The 19,058-nt window shown below is 41.5% G+C and overlaps 2 protein-coding genes across 2 annotated transcripts; one reads left to right on the top strand and one right to left on the bottom strand.

The window, feature by feature from the left end:
- Positions 1-4,564, top strand: LOC311489419 (uncharacterized protein). Its single transcript, XM_084546491.1, has 2 exons — positions 1-358; positions 1,941-4,564. Exons 1-2 carry the CDS (start codon positions 187-189, stop codon positions 3,032-3,034), a joined length of 1,266 nt encoding a protein of 421 aa, XP_084402617.1. The 5' UTR covers positions 1-186; the 3' UTR covers positions 3,035-4,564.
- Positions 4,565-5,960: 1,396 nt separating this feature from the next.
- LOC311489181 (uncharacterized protein) lies at positions 5,961-11,821 on the bottom strand. Its single transcript, XM_084546129.1, has 2 exons — positions 11,529-11,821; positions 5,961-7,784 (listed from the first exon to the last, which is right to left on the bottom strand). The coding sequence occupies exons 1-2, from the start codon at positions 11,698-11,700 to the stop codon at positions 6,817-6,819; spliced, it is 1,140 nt and encodes a 379-aa protein (XP_084402255.1). The 5' UTR covers positions 11,701-11,821; the 3' UTR covers positions 5,961-6,816.
- Between the last annotated feature and the right edge of the window lie 7,237 nt (positions 11,822-19,058).

Here is a 19,058-nt window from a genome sequence, read left to right as displayed (position 1 = left end):
CGCAACGGAACAAAATGTTGACCGTCCTCCTCTGTCGGACCTTTATCGTGGGACACCAGGCGGAAGTGATTTGTTTCTGAAAAGCCGTTCGTAGCGTCGCTGTGTTGCTGTGTTTGTGGACTGACCTGGAAGACGGTTGTGTCGTGTCGTCGTGTCCAGATAAATATTAGAGCTGTTGAAGTAACAATGTCTTCAGCTGAGAGTTTGAGAGAGTTGATCATCGAGCGACTAACTGCTGCTGCTGAAGAAATATTCAGACTCTTTGAAAGAACTGTCGCCCAGTACGAGGAAGAGATCGATCGTCAGCGCAGACTGCTGGATATCACCTGGAAACCCGAGATAGAGTTACACAGAATAGGTGAGTAGAACTGGGGACGTGTTGCTGACATGCGTCGCGCCACGCGGAGGCTGTTGCGGGAATACTGACTATGTGGTGGTGGGCCAGAGCAGGACCGAGTTGTTGATTGTGTATCTGCTGCCACCTCATGGCAGATATGGGACACTACCTCTGTGGTTTTATACCTGCATAGGGACTTAGTAGTTATCATACTTATAAACCATTTAAGATACTTACCTCGGTGCCATCAGGAACTTATTCAAAGTATGTATGGTGCAACTGAAACTAGAATGGTCTAAATCACAGGTGTCAAACATACGGCCAGCGGCCCACCAGGGGGTCTAATCTGGCCCGGAGCAGGAAAGTGCGAAAATTACGTAGAAGACTGCAATTTTTTATTTTTTATTTTAAAAATGAAAATACCTGCTATCCCTAATTTGTCCAGAAAGAGAAGTGAACAGAACACAAACACTGAGACCCAGGTCTATACAGCAGACAGCAATGTGCCCAGATTGCACTTATTTGTCTAGTTTATTAAATACATTCTCCTAATTTACTTGTTCTTCTTTCCACTAAAACAAATTGAAAAAAATTGTGGAGCTGTGGCCCCCGAACTAAAATGAGTTTGCCACACCCGGTCTAATGAATGGAAACACACAGTATGGAGAAGACACAAAGGAAAGACACTCAGCTACAAGACTGATAACATGCTAAGAGGCTAACTAGCACAGCTAACGCTACAGGGAATGTTACCTGTAAAGGTGAGGAAGTCAACAAGCTAATGAGACAGTAGATTACGTAGATCATTCTCTGCAAGAAGTGACTAGATTTGACACTTGGCACTAGCTAACATAGCTGTGGTTAGCCTAGCCACCGTAGCATGAAATGTGGTGACATTTGAATGTTTCTGTTTGTAAAGTTTGACCTGTCTTGTCTCGTGCACATGTTGGATCTCCTGCAGAAAATATCAAAAGCCAAGTGAAGTTCTGGTTCTCTGCTCAGGGTGAGAAATGAAGGTGTGCTGGGATGACTTCTGAAGTGAAGGAAGCACACACATGAAGAGTTAGAGAATATAGAAGTAGTGTTATTAAACTGAAAGCCACAGGGCATATTATATATTCATGCCACTGATTAGTCGGGCAGGTTGATCTGCGAGTTTGGACTTTTACCAATGGAGAAATAAAATTGTTCTGATGGATTGACAGACTAAGCATCAGACTCATCTGTCAGATGTGTAGAAACGTCCACAGTGCCTGCAGACTATGGTGGTACCACATGGCTTCTCTGAAACACTTCTTATTGACTAAGGTTTGGTCGACCATCAGTGCGCAGCCCTCGGAGCTACTGTTAGTTAACAACAGCTGATTTAACCTCATGTTTGTCATTTGAAGAAACAACAGTGACGATCAGCACCGACTAAAAGTGTGAAGCTGCTACCTGAATGTTTTGTTCACTGAACTTTTCTACCAAGACTGTCAGAACACAAGAGTCACTCACACTGGTGCTCCCAAATAATTACTCGCATTTATAGCCTTTAAATGTCACCTGTGTTTTCCTGTCATCACATTAGTAACCTTTATGTTGTCTCTCATTGTCCCTCCAGACCTCCCACAGCAACATGTCTGCAAGGAGGAGGAGGTCCTCAGTGACCAAGAGCTCTGTGACCAGGAGTGGAACTCCAGTCTGGACCAGGAAGAACCAGAACCTCCACCGATTCAAGAGGAACAGGAGGAACCAGAACCTCCACAGATTAAAGAGGAACAGGAGGAACCAGAACTTCAACACATGAAAGAGGAACAGGAGGAACATCTTGTTCTGAAGCAGGAGACTGATTCCTTGATGGATGATGGGGAAAGTGATCACAGTGAACCAGAACCAAACAGTGACCAGCTCCTCTCTCCCATCTCTCCAGTAGCTGAGGACTCAGATCAGGAAGGAAGCAAACATGTAGACTCAGGATCAACTAGAAATGTAGAGCTGAATCCAAAGAAGAGACGTCACAGAGACACAAGACACAGTAACAATGTAGACAACTCTCCCATGTCAGAGAGTCAGAGTGATACTGACACAGGTAATATGTCTCTAACATGTGACGTCTGTAGAAAAACCTTTAAGAGTAACTCAGAAATGAAGCGACATTGCAAATTTCACACAGGTGAGACACCTTATCCTTGCAACATATGTGGTAAAAGTTTCATGCACAAAAGTGGCTTGATTGTACACACCAGGATTCACACAGGTAAGAGTATGTATTCTTGTCAAACGTGTGGTAAAGTCTTCAGTCAAAGCAGTAATTTAACTAGACATTTGAGGACGCACACAGGTGAGAGACCGTACCTTTGTCAAATATGTGGAAAAAGATTTATTAACTGGTCATCAATTAGAGATCATATGACAATCCACTCAGGTGAGAAGCCATTCTCTTGTCAGATATGTGGGAAACGTTTCAGTCAGAACAGTGCTTTGACTCGGCACATGAGGACTCACACTGGTGAGAAACCATATTCTTGCAAAACATGTGGGAAATGTTTCAATCAAAGTAGTGCTATGACTAGGCACATGAGGACTCACACGGGTGAGAAACCGTATGGCTGTGATACGTGTGGTAAATTCTTCAGTCGTAGTACTCATTTAAGTAAACACATGAGGATTCACACAGGTGAAAATTTGTTGCCCCGAAGCATCTTTGACACCTGAACTTGAACATTTTAAACAAAGCTGAAATCTGATCTAATTATTCTCTGAGTTGAGGTTTCAGCAAAAACATAAAAATATCAAACCTGGACGTTAAACATGTGGAAGGAGACATCTCTCTCGGCCTGGGACGACCATCTGACTGACACTTGAGTTTACAACAGGACTTAGAGAGGACCACTTTACCACCACCTTTGTTTGTTAACCTAAAGTTTGTGCAGGAGCCACAGGACAAGGAGAAGATAAGACAACTAGACTGTGTTTTAATGGCGGGAACTGAAAGAACATGGCTAACAAAACAACTCTTCCAGAGACTGTAGTACCATGTATAGAAACTGACAATGTATCAGTGTGATGAAATCCTTCTGTTATTGACAAATTTGACCAGGATACCATAATCTGTATTCTTTCCTCTTGTCTGTCTCTCACACATAAACACACACCATCTTCCTCTCAGTCCTCTCAACTTGAGATAAACCAGCCAGATGCCAGTCATCAATAAGGGACACATTCCTGCAGTGACTTGACACTAGTTACCTTTAAGATCAACTCATATCTTAATCTGTATGTTTTAATAGTTTAAATGGGTTTAACCCAGATTATAGTCTCTCTCAAGCTTAAAACAAGCCATGCTGAGGGCCAAAGTTTGTTTTCTAAGGTCTCAGTTGATTTCTTTTGATTTTTTCACGATGACAGTGGGCTTTTAAATCCATCCACAGGTACACCTTCAGTTGACTCAACACTTACTTTCAAGTCATAACGTTATAAAGTGACTTATCAGCTTTTCTTTTTCGGGCTTGGTAGCCACGTGCTTCTGTAGAAGTGCCTCTGTTATTTCTTCTTTATGTTAAATTTATGTGTTTGGTTACTCTTGGTTACGAAAGTACATTTACGCTCTCACCTACAACTTGATGATTGGTTTGTGTTGCAGTTCCACACTGTGACCAGTAGAGGGTTGTACATTTTTATATGAATAATGAATTCCTCCTGAATCCTCATGAATAATGTTATTTTATTATGATGACAATAATAACGAGTTATTCATGTTGCTTTAGACAGTTATTAATCATTAATCACATGAACACTGTTCAAGCTATTTAAAATGCAGTACTGCAGTTCCACACTGTGGCCAGGAGGTGGCAGCAAACAGACGTATTTCAAATGTAATTATTCATTCATCTTCTGTAACCACTTGTTCCTGTGAAGGGTCCCTGGGGGGGCGATAGGCGGGTTACATCCTGGACAGGTCTCCAGTCTATCACAGTGCCAACATTTATTTTAATTAAAATAATCAAAATAATATCTAATATCTTTAGATAATGGAAGTTTAGAGACAGGCATGTTATTGAAATAAAACACACTAGAGGCCATTAGCAGCAGCATGAGCAGCTGTAACAGTGAAACTTCCAGTTTAATCAGAAAATATATAAACATAATTCATATTTTAGGCGTAGACCTGAAATAAAAATGATGAGATAAATGAAAATTAAACTGTGTAAAAAAAAATAATAATAAAGGCTTGTAGTTTGACTGAATGTGTTGTTGCAGTGTTCATTTCTGCTTATTTCCTTCTTTATTGTCCATTTAATCATTTTGAGTTGCTCTTCTTATCAGTTTTTTTTAATTTTTTTAATGACTTCATTAATAATCTCAATGAACTGTTAACTTCTGTCTTCGATGGTTCGTCACTGGGGGCTGATCAGTGGAGTGTTTTAGAGACTTCTTTCTTCTTCATCAACCAAATCAGTACTTCCTCTTTCTATAAGAATGGAGTATTGATCCTTGTTTGATAATTCCAGCAGAGTAACACTCCTCCACAACAGACTGAAGCTGAATAATGTCTCCACATTATTATATTCATTCACTAGCAGACACTCATTCTGTTTGGACTCATTTGTTCACATTCAGATGCAGTAAAGGTTTTTATTGAACAGATTTACAGGCACTGATCCTTGATCGGAAAAGGCATGCAGGCGGTCAGTGGTTAAAGGTGACAGTGGGGAAAGTTGTTCATACAGAAATGTTTGAAGAACTTAGTAAATACAGAAACATGGAACATTTCTACTACAGTCTTAGAATGATTCCAGGCTACTTTCAAAAAGCCAGATATCCATTTCCTCCCATTCCCACACTCAAGCTGATCTTTGACTACGTGCTTTGCTCTTCTTCTTATTTCCTGCGTGAAATCAGGACATGTCTTGTCCTGTCTCCTTTGCTCTGCACTGATTACGAAAACATGTTTTTCTGTGATGAAGAGTTTATACTTCTTTGCGAGCATGAATATTGTGACTATATCCTGTTTATATGTACTTGTGTGTGTTCTGTGTTATAAGATATTGTAATTGTCGTAGATATCTGTGGGAGTAGTAGTTTCTAGGAGAAACATGATTGATTATAAAATACATTTTCTCATATCTGCCTCAGGTGTAAAGTTACTCACCTTTGTGAACTCTCACTGGTAGTTACATGACAAACTTTCTCTCACATCCACCCACTGGTTCATACAAACGCAGAGGGACAAGCACTGAGAGCAACTCAGGGTTTAGTGACTTGCTCAAGGACGCTTCAGGATGTTTTTCATGTACCAGGGATTGAACTGCTAACCTTCTGGTCCATGGACAACCTGCTCTAAGTACTGAGCCACAGCTGCCCACTCTACATGAGATAAGAATTCAAATTTTTTGGCAGGAATACAGACTAACGTGTGAGCATGTGCGTGGTGTCCTTGATGATGAAGCATGAGATCTATTCTCACAGCCATCACAGGGGTACAGCTTCTCATCTGTATATGATCTCATGTAGATTTTCTGTGACGTTTCTTCATTTTGTTGCTCTGACAATAAATGATTATTGCTGGTGAACGTGGGTTTTAAATGTACGCGCAGCTGTAATATGAATAGATGCTCCGACACTCAGAACACGTGTTTTTAAATACAAACTATTTATTGATTACAAAACAACAGCGACATTAATGAACTCCTAATTTCTTCTAACATTTGTAGTTGATGAGTTGCTCATAATTATTCTGAGAGAGTTTAGATTTCACGAATGAACAACTTACTTCTACTCTAGACTCAAAACTTTTAAATGGAAAACGTTGGAATAACTCCTCTTGGTCTGTGTCACCTCTAAAGTTGGAAACTAGAAAACAAATGTGATGAATCAAAAACACATAGAAACATCAACTGATAGAAGCTCAGAAAAAAAAAAAAAGACTCCAGTTGGCAGGGAGCAGTGTTTTCAGTCTTCACTTTCACTGCACTGCGGGAAAAACTGTCCTTCCGTTAAAAGTTTAGTTCTTTGCTTCTGGAAGATTCACCGCATATCTACTGCACAGTTTACCAACCACAAATTAAATGTGCAGTCTGACACTGGTCAAAACCAGATTTCATAAACCAACCTCACACAGTCTGACATGCAGTAAAGTCACTGATACGTTGTCAGTTTCTCTACATGGTACTACAGTCTCTGGGAGAGTTGTTTTGTTAGCCATGTTCTTTCAGTTGTCGCCATTAAAACACAGTCTGGTTGTCTTATCTTCTCCTTGTCCTGTGGCTCCTGCACAACCTTTAGGTTAACAAACAAAGGTGGTGGTAAAGTGGTCCTCTCTAAACTGGTTGTAAACTCAAGTGTCAGTCAGATGGTCGTCCCAGGCAGAGGGAGATGTCTCCTTCCATCTGTTAGTGTCCAGGTTTGATCTTTTTATGCTTACAGTGAGTGGCTGGATTTCCCTCGGGATAAATAAAGTGTCCATTTCAAGTAAACTCAAAGAATAATTAGATGTTTCAGGGCGATGACTTCTCACCTGTGTGAGTCCTCATGTGGACAGTTAAATGACTGCTTCGACTGAAACGTTTCCCACACATCTGGCAACAGAATGACTTTTCACCCGAGTGGACCGTCATATGCTTTCTAATTGATGACAAGGTAATAAATCTTTTTCCACATATTTTACAAAGGTACGGTGTCTCACCTGTGTGAATTCTGGTGTGTAAAATCAAACCACAATGCCGCGTGAAACTTTTACCACATAGTTTGCAAGGATATGGTTTTTCCCCTGTGTGACTACCCATGTGCCGAGTTAAATGATTTCTCTGACTAAAGTTTTTACCACATTTGTCACAACAGTAAGGCTTCTCACCCGTATGCTGTCTCCGATGGACATTCAGTTTGGACAGATACTGAAAGGTTTTCGTACAAAAGTCACATGTTACAGACTTTCTGCCTGCGTCAGTATCACACTGACTCTCCGACATGGGAGAGTTGTCTACATTGTTACTGTGTCTTGTGTCTCTGTGACGTCTCTTCTTTGGATTCAGCTCTACATTTCTAGTTGATCCTGAGTCTACATGTTTGCTTCCTTCCTGATCTGAGTCCTCAGCTACAGGAGAGATGGGAGAGAGGAGCTGGTCACTGTTTGGTTCTGGTTCACTGAGCTCACTTTCCTCATCAGAAGGAGTCTCCATCAAGGAATCAGTCTCCTGCTTCAGTACAAGCTGCTCTACCTGCTGACTGCTGCAGAGTTCCTCTTGAATCTGTGGAGGTTCTGGTTCCACCTGTTCCCCTTTCATATGTGGAGGTTCTGGTTCCTCCTGTTCCTCTTCCATTTGTAAAAGTTCTGGTTCCTTCTGTTCCTCTTTAATCTGTGTAGGTTCTGGTTCCTCCTGGTCCAGACTAGAGTTCCTCTCCTGGTTACAGAGCTGCTGGTCCCTGAGAACCTCCTCCTCTGCCCAGACATGCTGCTGTGGGAGGTCTGGAGGGACAAAGAGACACAACATAAATGTTACTAATGTGATGACAGGAAAACAAATCTGAGTAAATATGTGCTGGTACATGCGTTTGTTGATCGGTTGTTTGGTATCCAAATATATCAGTCTGTACATTCCTCACTGCACTGAACAGCAGGAACCACATTACTCTGTTTTTGTCTGGGTGTTTTGTCTTGGGGCTGGACCAGTTTTTGCCTAAATGTGTTACCAGGTTTGCAATAAACTGGAATACGGTGCCTCCTGAAAATTCTCCTGAGTTTCTCAGATATACCGGCCACGTAAGGGATGTTGTTCTCCTCCTCTCTGTCCTTTCTTGGATATCTTTTTGAGCCTCTGACAAAGGCCCAGTTGGGATGTCCATATGTCTTGAGTGTTTGTTTGATGTGTTTCTGCTCTTTCTCCTTACCATCCAATGTTGTGGGTACAGTCTGTGGGGGTGGTGGGAATCAAATAATAAATGCTGATCCGTGCGAGTAGGTTTCCAATATACTCCAACGTTGAGGCTTCGGCCTTCTTCCAAGTGCAACAGACAGTCAGAGTTTCTGGTCGTTAACAGAAACAAGTAAAGCAAGTTTCTGATGGGATGTACCTATTTAAACCTCAACTTCCCACCGGTCCCTACGAACTGAAGAAGCTACTCAGATGAAAAGTCTTCTCAAAAAACTCTACACGTCCAGTTGCCTTTTTGGATATATAAAAACAAAAACGTCCCTCTCACCATCTTGGGGTGGTATCTGTGTCATCCTCAAGCTCGGATCCTCTACCAGAGGCCTGGGAGTTTGAGGGTTCTGTGGAGTATCTTAGCTGTTCCTAGGTATGTTCAGCATACAGTCATATAATCAATATGGGCTTAAAGCGCCAACTCTTAGCTTCAGTTTGAGGGTATTCACATCCAAATTAGGGGGAGGGTTTAGGATTACAGCTTTTTAATATATAGCCACCTGCTTTTCAAGGGACCAAAAGTAATTGCACAACTGACACAAAAGCTGTTTGATGGACCACATTGGGCTATTCCATCGTTGAGAATTGATTCCAGGTGTGGCATTTGCATTTGGAAGCTGTTGCTGTGATCCCACAACATGTGGTCAAAGGAGATCTCATGAAAGTACAACAGACTATCCTTAGGCTGGAAAACAAGAAGAAATCCATCAGAGAGATAGTGGAAATGTTTCACATGGCAAAATCAACAGTTTGGTACATTTTGAGAAAAAAAAAAAAAAGAGTACCAGTGGGATGGGGAAAGAACGACTCGTGATCTAAAACACACCACTTCTTCTGTAAATCATGGTGGGGACAGTGTGATGTCATGAGCACACATGGCTTCCAATGGCACTGGATCATCGGTGTGACAGAAGACAGAAGCAACCAGATGGATTCTGAAGGGTATAGGACTATTCTTTCTGCTCAGATTCAGCCAAATGCATCAAAGTTTATTGGACGGCGCTTCACAGGACTGATGGACAATGGGTCAAAATGTAGGAGTAAGGCAAAGAAGAGGAATATTCTGCAATGGTCAATAGGGATGCGCTAAAAATTTTCGGCCGAAAACCAAAAATGCACTTTCAGGCCATTTTCGGCATAAATTTGCTGCGGTTGTTGCTTGCACATTTTGTTTTGGCGATAAAAGTCCAAAAATTTATCGCCGAAACAACACGACCAAAACAGGATGTTGTGATGATGAAAGCAACAACCGCAGCAATTTATGCTGAAAATGGCCCGTTTTTTTGGCCAAAAATTTTCGGTGCATCCCTATTGGCCATTGCAGATTATTCCTCTTCTTTGCCTTACTCCTACATTTTGGGCCATTGTCCATCAGTCATTCACCAGATCTCGACCCGATCGAGCTGCATTTCTCTTGCTTAAGACAAAGCTTGGGGCAGAAAGACCCGCTAACAAGCAACAACCGAAGACAGCTGCAGTAAAGGTCTGACAAAGCATCACGAAGGAGGAAAACCCAACGTTTGGTGACGTCCATGAGTTCCATACTTCAGGCAGTCATTCTTTACAAAGTATTAAAACTGAACATTTCAGTCCACAATTTCCATCTCTCCCAAGTAAATCCCTTGTGGATTCACTTTTGGAAATTCCTTTTTGGGTGCAGGGGTTTACATCACATTCATACTCATTAATTCTGTCTATGAATAATGATAAATTAGAGAAAATTAAGACTAAATGGGAAAAAGAACTAGGGATTGAAATGTCTGAAGAAATTTGGACTGAAGCCTTACAAAGGGTAAATAACAGCACCTCCTGTGCGAGATTGGGTCTCATTCAGTTCAAGGTAGTACACCGGTTGCACTGGAGTAGAGCTAAAGTGTCTTCATTCTATCCTGAGGTGGATGGCAGATGTGTTAGATGTAAAACAGATATAGCGGATTTATCTCATATGTTCTGGACATGCCATATGCTGGCAAATTTCTGGTCAACAATTTTTGAGGTTCTGTCTAATGTTCTTGGGGTGACTATACAACCTTGTGCTGAGATTGCTATATTTGGTGTACCAGATACAGAAATGAACCTGACAAAAAAACAACTCAATGTCATAGCTTTTGTATCTCTGTTAGCACGTAGAAGAATTTTATTACTCTGGAAATCAAGCATCCCACCTACTGCGGCACAATGGTTACAGGATGTAATGCTTTTTCTACATTTGGAAAAAATTAAATTTACCTTAAGAGGCTCTACCAAATTTTTTTCAGTTTGGGAGCCTTTATTGTCATACTTTGATGGCCTTCAAGAACTGCCCAGTTAACAGGATTATTCATGATCCAAGGAGAGGGCTCACCCCCCAACACAACATAGAAAACCCAACAGTCCATTAAACCATGTTATGCTTGACACTTCAAGGGTCATATTGTCCACATCTCTTTTCTTTTTTTTTTCATGTATATGTTTTATTTTAATTCATGACGTAATTTGAATTTGTTTTATTGAGAAATTGTATGTACTACATTTTGGGTTATCCTTTTTCAGTAAGTCCAGTCAGGGAGGGAGGGTGAAGGGTTGTTTATATGTTAAGAAAATACAATTGTAACTGCATTCCTATGTCCTTTTTTTATTTCTATTTGTCAATAAAAAGAAGTTTAAAAAAACAAAACAAAAAAAAACTGAACATTTCATTTATGGTCATGTTAATTTGTCCATTTACTTTTGAGCCAATGAAATAAGGAGACTTTGTTATAAAAACTGCTGCAATCCCTAAACTTTTCATAAGATACTTTTGTTCAGTCCCTTGAATTAAACCTGAGAGTCTGCACTTCAACAACATCTCAGTCGTATCATTTCATCTAACATGGTGGCACATGGAGCCCAAATCATTAAGATTGTGTCACAGTCCAAATATTTCTGGGCAAATTATCACACAGAGACAGAATATTAATATTATTAATGACTTATATGAAAGAATTGTCTAATTTTCATTGATACTTTCGGTTCTATTTCTATTTCTTTATTCTGTTTAGTGAATCATGGAGAATGTATTTTGAGTGTTTCTTGTAGCACACCAGTGAATATAGATCACAGTGACAAACATGTGCTATGGTGGCTAGGCTAACCACATCCATGTTAGCTAGCACTGAGTAGCAACAGTCCATGTAGCGTTAGCTGTGCTAGTTAGCCTCTTAGCATGTTATCAGTCTTGTAGCTGAGTGTCTTTCCTCTGTGTCTTCTCCATACTGTGTGTTTCCGTTCACTGGTTAGTTCATTTAGACCATTCTGGTTCTACTCACCTGTTCTGTGTAACTCTGTCTCGGGTTTCCAGGTGATATCCAGCAGTCTGCGCTGACGATCGATCTCTTCCTCGTACTGGACGACAGTTCTTTCAACGACTCTGAATATTTCTTCAGCAGCAGCAGTTAGTCGCTCGATGATCAACTCTCTCAAACTCTCAGCTGAAGACATTGTTACTTCAACAGCTCTAATATTTATCTGGACACGACGACACGACACAACCGTCTTCCAGCTCAGTCAACAGACACAGTAACACAACAACAATACAAACGGCTTTTAAAAAACAAACCACTTCCTGGTGTCCCACTATAAAGGTCCGACAGAGGAGGAGAGTTAACATTTTGTTCCGCTATCTTTTTAAATCTCTCATTTCGGATCATATCGTAATTTTCTAGGAGGAATATTAAATCTGGATTTAATATCTTATTATTTTAATTTTGATTGATGACTAAATGTATTTACTCTGTTTACACTGTTTTTATTTCATATTCAAAGTTTAAGTCGACACTTCTGTTTCTACAGTAGTGAGTCCAAGATTAATCCTCAAACCATTTTATTTTCTGCTGATTCAGTCATTAACTGCTGCCCTGAAATACCTCCACCGAACATAACGTGATTCTCTCCAGTAGAACATGTAGACAGCAGATTGGATTGAAGGAAACATTCATGTGATTGACATGACAGTGTTGACAGCAGCCAGAAGTGCAAAGATTAAAAGGAAAGAAAGTGTCCAAGTACAGTAAGTGATACTGATCATATCTGCTGAATATCATGAAAGTAGAGATAGAGAGAGATCCAGTCTGAAAAGAAGGAGGAATGAAATGATTCATGGATGAGGAGATTTTCATTTTCATTGATCAAACTCATCATTGGAGTTTTTCTTTGAATGCTAAAGCTGCAGATGTGAACAGCTCCAGTGGTAATGAACAAGCAGCTGACACCATCATGACTCTGTTTGTCCAGAACTTGGTGGATGTTCTGCGTCCAGAGCTCCCAGCTGTTTTTCTCAACCATTGTGTGTCATTTGTGTCTGGATGCCTTTGTACTTCCAGTGACTCACCACAGGATGACGCTGCTTCTCTTTGCTTCTTCATTTCAAAATGATCAGAGCTGATCAAACATGTCAGAGCAGGAAATCTCTTCTAACTGAGCAAAATCTCTCAGAGTCACTGAGCTTTGATTCTACTTTTAGGAGTTGAAGTCAAACATTTGATCTTCTGCTTTCACTTGTCAAATTCCTCCTGTATGTCCTGAGAGATATTAAAGCTGCACAGTAATATTCCATATTCCACAGTAAAGCTGCTCTGTCAAGGAGTTTGAATGCTTTCATCTCTTTAAATGTCAAATAGTTAGAGTTCAATCAGAGTTGAGGAGCTGTGTGGATTTGTAGTTTAGTATTTTCATCTCAGCTCTTCAACAACAGATAACAGTCTGTGTTACTAAATTCACCACCAACCTGAATGTGTTTGTGGGAACATGAATGTTTTTTAGTCTTTCTGCATCATGTGAGCCAGATTTTTTTCACCTGCTGTCAGATTGAAATCAAGACCATGAAAGCACACAGCAGCTTGATCTGAGCTGTCAATCAGCAGCAGCAGTCTCATCTGTGGGCTGCAGGGGCTGATGGGAGCTTTGAGGACCTGCTAGAAACCACGTGGCCTCGTCTGATCTCACAGCTCGTCCTTGTTGGGCCTCAGCTGCATCAGAGCTCCACTTCTCCCCAGGTTCACCAGAGGATACACCACTGCACAAAATGCTTTTCCTCCCAGCTGCTGCTCTGTGCTGTCTGTGTTCAGGTGAGTGTTTCCAACAAACTCCACCTTTAACAAACACTGTCTCACTAACCTTCATCTATCTGTCTGTGTCTCTACAGCGCTGGTTGCCATGGCAGCACAGCTGACCAAGGACCAGTTGACCTTGACCAGGAGAGTTGGTCAAACAGTCTCCTTCAGATGTGGAGGAACTGACCAGTGTTATTATAATTGGACACTCTGGTTCCAGAAGAAAGAAACAGAAACATTCAGAGTGATTCTTGCTATTGAGAAGAATAAGGGTAACACAGACAGAGAAACTTACGGTCATCCTCAGAAAGATGATTTCTCAGCTTTCTGTAATCAGAACGTTTGTGAGTTGGAGATAGAGAAAGTTCAAGTCAATCATTCAGCCACCTACTACTGCTACTGTTGGAAGAGAGATGCCCACAGTGAGAAATGATGCGAGCAGCCTGAACAAAAACCAACAGATGAACAGATGTCAAACAGTGTTTGTGAGAGGAAGAGAGCAGTAAACCACAGCCCAGGTTCACATATTTCACTTCCATCTCAGACAGAGTCCCAAACATACTGAGCTGAGGGAGATTCTTCTTTCCTGCTCTCACTATTTCTTTGACATCAGATTTATTGATGTTGTTAGCAGATATTTCAACAGTTAGAAAAAAGATGAAAACAAGACAGAGAAGAACAAAGAGCAGAAATACAAAGTCAATCAAAAGAATTCAATCAAAGAGCAAAAGAACACAAAGAGATCTTCAGAGTCAAAGTTGAATAGAATGAACGATTTCGGACAAATGTTCCAGATGAAGATGAAGCTCCTCTGCTCTGAGCTGCTGCTGGAATAAAGTCCATTCCTGCTTCACAATGTTAATGTTCTCTTCATGAAAACACTTCCAGCAGCACTTGTTGTTTAACACCTTCCAGCAGATTTACCAAAGTATAAAGGAATGTCCATTCAAATCAAACGGTCCAGTTCTGAGTCGATGCTTGTGAGAGTCTGAAACTTAGTGACCACTTCACTGATCAAGCAGAAAAATCAAATGATGCAGTTGTTTAGTCCTCACACTCTCCCTGTCCATTCAGTTTAGCATGCTGAGGGAACAGGTGACAGAAAGATGAGGAGAGACCCAATGGATGTCAACTCCAGGAAACATTGACTCTAGAGTTAGTGGGAGTAAGTTATTAGCTTTAGCTCAGCCTTTTTACAACAGATGATGAGTTTGAGATCAGACATGTTCCTGACTAGTTCCCTCTCCATAGAAAGCATGGCCAGAGCATTCACACCTTCCTGACTCATTGAGTTTCAGAGAAATGTCTTGATGGATAGCTAACTGTCTGCTCCAGAGACTGAAGATAAAGATAGCATCAAACTAAATGATATCAGTCCAAGCTGTCCTGGAACCAGTGTTGGGAACGTTACTTTAAAAAAGTAATTAGTTATAGTTACTCACTACTTGTTCCAAAAAGTAACTGAGTTAGTAACTGAATTACTCTATAATAAAAGTAACTCATTACCAGAGAAAGTAACTATTTGCGTTACTGTTAAAAAAAAAAAGTTGCTATATGTCAAAGAATTTTTTGAGCAGTTTTCACAAGTCAGTTGAAATGAGTAGAACAGACAGGTGTTTGTACATAACTTTCGATATTTATATGTTTACATATATATTGTATAATATTTATATTTCAATAGGGTTTAGACGGCGAGCTATCATCTGTGGTGGAGGTATCGGTGTTTTTGGCCACTAGCTTTGTAGATGCGCGTGTTGTTGTGAGATGCTTCATTAAATTAGAGTTGCTTACAACGGATGTCAACAAAGTCTTCGCTCCTGGACATAATGTACACATTACATGCACGTTCCTCCCTTTGACCACAATGAATTTTTTTATTTATTGAAGTAGTGCTTATATCTCCACCTTGAAAATGCCAACTTTTCATCGGATTGCTCCTGACTCGCCATCACTCTTGCTTCATCGAATCTCTGTTTAGCTGTTGTGTGTGTGTGGCGCGTGTGCTGGCATGTGTGTAAAACCACTGGCTCTGATTGGCTACCATGAAACATGACTCTGCCTTAGCCAATCATAATCGCTTACCTCGTTATTAACCCACCTCCTCACTAGCGGTGAGCCAGGGGTGCGTTCGGATTACACAGTTTATTCAATCAATGCATAGTAACGCACTGCATTTAACCTCCAGTAACGTTAACGGCGTTGTAACGTCGGGAAAAGTAATTAGTTAGATTACCCCGTTACTGAAAAAATAACGTCGTTACCTAACGCCGTTCTTTTAAACGCCGTTATTCCAAACACTGCCTGGAACACATTCAGATTGTATTACACCATCTACAGTTCACTGTGGTTGAATGTGACAGAAAGAAATCCTTTCTTTCTCCTGGGAGGTTGCCTGATCACCAAAACAGCCCGTGCTGTTCATCCTCAGGGGAACATGAACGTCTGAACCAGTTTAAATGACAGTCCATCCAACAGTTGTTGAGATGTTTCAGTCAGAACCACAATCTACACAATCCTCCTCCACAGACCTGTGAGAGCCACATCACACTGCTAAACAACCTCAGTGACTTCTACGGCCGCTTTGACACACACAACATCACACCGGCTCAGAAGTCCCCACTCCCACTGAATGAGCAGGCCATGTGTCTGGCCCCAGCCAGGGTGAAGAGGACCCTCTCCAGGATCAACCCACGAAAGGCAGCCGGACCAGACAACGTTCCAGGCCGTGTCCTAAGGGACTGTGCCGAGGAGCTCAAGGATCACCGATATCTTTAACATGAGCCAAGCTGTTGTCCCCAAGTGCTTCAAAGCCGCCACCATAATCCCAGTCCCAAAGACCCCTCACCCATCCAGCCACAATGACTATCGGCCCATAGCCCTGACCTCCACCATCAGGAAGTGCTCTCCACCCAGCACTCACCCACCTGGACTCCAAGAACTCACATGTGCGAATGCTGTTCTTAGACTTTGGTTCAGCATTCAACACAATCATTCCTCAGCAACTGATACCAAAACTGAGCCACCTTGGACTGAAAGCTGGGTTGGCAGCAACACCTCAAAGACCACCACGCTGAGCACAGGAGGTCCACAAGGGTGTGTGCTCAGCCCGCTGCTCTTCACCCTGCTAACCCACGACTGTGTTCCAACCTACAGCACCAACCACATCATCAAGTTTGCAGACGACACAACTGTGGTGGGCCTCATCACCAACAACGATGAAGCCAAGTACAGAAGAGAGGTAAGCCTACTGGTGCAGTGGTGTAAAGACAACAATCTCATCCTCAATGTGGAGAAAACAAAAGAGATTGTTGTGGACTTCAGGAGAGGTCACCCCCAGCATCCCCCGCTGACCATCGAAGGTGCTGCTGTGGAGAGGGTGAGCAGCATCAAGGTCCTGGGGGTGCACATCTCAGAAGACCTTTCCTGGACTAACAACACAACATCACGAGCCAAGAGGGCTCAAAAATGCCTCTACTTTCTCCGGAAACTGTGAAGAGCACAAGTCCCTCCCTTCATCATGTGTTCTTTCTACCGGGGCACTATTGAGAGGGTCCTCACTGGCTGCATCACTGTGTGGTACGGAGGCTACACTGCCTCCTGCCGAAAGACTCTGCAACGCATAGTGAACGCAGATAGCAAGATCATCGGTGCCCCTCTGCCCTCTCTCACAGACATTTTCCACACCCGCCTCACTCTCAGAGCCACCAGCATTGCCAGTGACCCATCCTACCCCCTACATCCCCTCTTCAGGTTCCTGCCATCCAGGAAAAGGTACTGGAGCCTCCGGGCCAGCTCCACCAGACTCTTGAACAGCTTCATCCACTGCCTCATGCCCCCTGCCCCCGAGACTATAACCCACCCACAGGGACTCTACTTCACCTGCCTTAGTGATTTATAAAGACTAAAAGACTCTAACCTGACAGTTATCTGCACCTTTGCACCTTACTGGGTAAATCCGAGCTGTAACCATACATTTCACTGATGTACATGTTCTAATTTCTATTTATTCACTATATATATATCCAGAATGTTTACCTTGTAACTGTTTCACTTCCAAATTCCTTCACATTTTGTGTATTTAAGTGTTTTTCCTTATGTGTGAGAGAGAGAAACGTTTTTTAGATTTTTCTGTATGTCGTGAAAGTATTGAGAAATTGACAATAAAGAAATCTTGAGATGTTGACCTGCTGGTGGTGCTAGATACAAAGTGCTTTAGTCCAGATCCAGTCCATGAGGACTAAAGTAGTGGACTGACCAACCACTGACATTAACATCAGAGCCATGCTGCTAGTGTGGCTAAAAGAAAAGAGAAGAAGAGACAGTCATGTTGATGTGAACATTAGAGAAACACATCATGGAGCTGAAATATGATCCTGCTTCCTCATTGGACTCCTTCACCTCAGCTGACTCTCTCAACAGCACACAGGTTTTTGTATTAGTCTTTTTCACTGTGTGCCAGTGGCAATGGCTACAACACGTTTATCCCAGGAACTAAACTGTATGTAACAGGTGAGAAGAAACATTTCTTTTCCTTCAGTTGTTTTATTGTAGAAGCTGAAAATGTGTTTAAAGTCAGTTTGTGCTGCTTCAGCCTTTCCATGTTAGTTTTTTCCTCATTAGTAGAGAATTCATCCTGCAGCCATTGTTCCATAAGAAAAGCTCAATCATTTCTGAAAACAAGTTGAAATCTGACTGAACAACTAAAGTTCTTCTTTATTTCTGTAAATATTAGTGACGTTCCAAACATTTAGGATTTGATCATCTCAGTAATTCTGTGACATATGTTGCTGAAAACAAGATGATATTTCAGATTGCAGATACACATTCACACAGTCAACAGCAGATTGTTTTGAAGTGTCTATTGATTGGATTGGATCATTTCTGAAAGTTAGAACCTTGTCAGATCTAATGGCTGTCAGTTCTTTTGATCTGATGGTAAATGTGTCTTTAATTGGTAATGGATTCATAGAAAAAGACAAAAACACAAAGTCAATGTGATATTAGAAGAAATAGAATTGACTCCTACAATGTTTTATTACTATCATCAGCAGAAAGTATTTCAACATTTGAACATGACTGACACAAACTTGTATATTGATGTGTTTTATTAGTGATTAAAGTCTTTGCTCTTAAATGTGGAATATTCAATACATATTGGAATCAGTCAAATGACAAATGAACAAGTGAAAAACACAATTCAGGGATTTGGAAATGATTTCCATATTTGATTAGATAGAAAATATTACAAAGACAGAAATCTAGATTTTCTTTTTCCTTTTAAAGGAATAATTGCTTCTTTTAATTTCATGTCACAGCTAATTAGGTTGATTATTAATAAATGGTGGTGATGGAGGTGAGAGGGTTCACCTATCCATCTATCAAAAGTGGTCCAAGGAAGGAGAAGAACCAGAGACAAGCTCATGGACGGCCAAGGATCAGAGTCCATGTAGTTTCCAGGATCAGACTGAATCCAGAGCAGTGCTGGAAGCTGCTGTTGACTGTGTGAATGTGTGTCTGCTGTCAAACTTCAGATGAGCAGGTAGTGAAGCCCGTGGTGAGCGTGTACCCAGCAGCAGCATCCAGAGCCCACCTGGAGGGGAAGAGCTCCCTGCTGTGTCTGGCCTCAGCCATGTTTCCTCCTCTGGTCCAGTTCTCCTGGAAAAGACAGAAGAAGAACGGCCCTCTGGAGGAGCTGACCCCTGCTGAGGGAGAGCAGCTGGAGCTCAGAGAGTCGGGACACAGCGCCTC

This window comes from Chelon labrosus (genome assembly GCF_963514085.1).
Source record: "Chelon labrosus genome assembly, chromosome: 6".
Lineage (NCBI taxonomy): Eukaryota > Metazoa > Chordata > Actinopteri > Mugiliformes > Mugilidae > Chelon > Chelon labrosus.
This window is presented reverse-complemented; position numbering and strand designations above follow the sequence as displayed.

What these genes read in the sequence shown, in the direction of transcription:
- LOC311489419 (XM_084546491.1), top strand. Translation starts at nt 187, where the DNA reads ATGTCTTCAGCTGAGAGTTTGAGAGAGTTGATCATCGAGCGACTAACT. An exon ending in GATAGAGTTACACAGAATAG is followed by an intron (nt 359 to 1,940) that starts GTGAGTAGAACT and finishes TTGTCCCTCCAG; the next exon opens with ACCTCCCACAGCAACATGTC.
- LOC311489181 (XM_084546129.1), bottom strand. Translation starts at nt 11,700, where the DNA reads ATGTCTTCAGCTGAGAGTTTGAGAGAGTTGATCATCGAGCGACTAACT. An exon ending in GACAGAGTTACACAGAACAG is followed by an intron (nt 7,785 to 11,528) that starts GTGAGTAGAACC and finishes TTGTCCCTCCAG; the next exon opens with ACCTCCCACAGCAGCATGTC.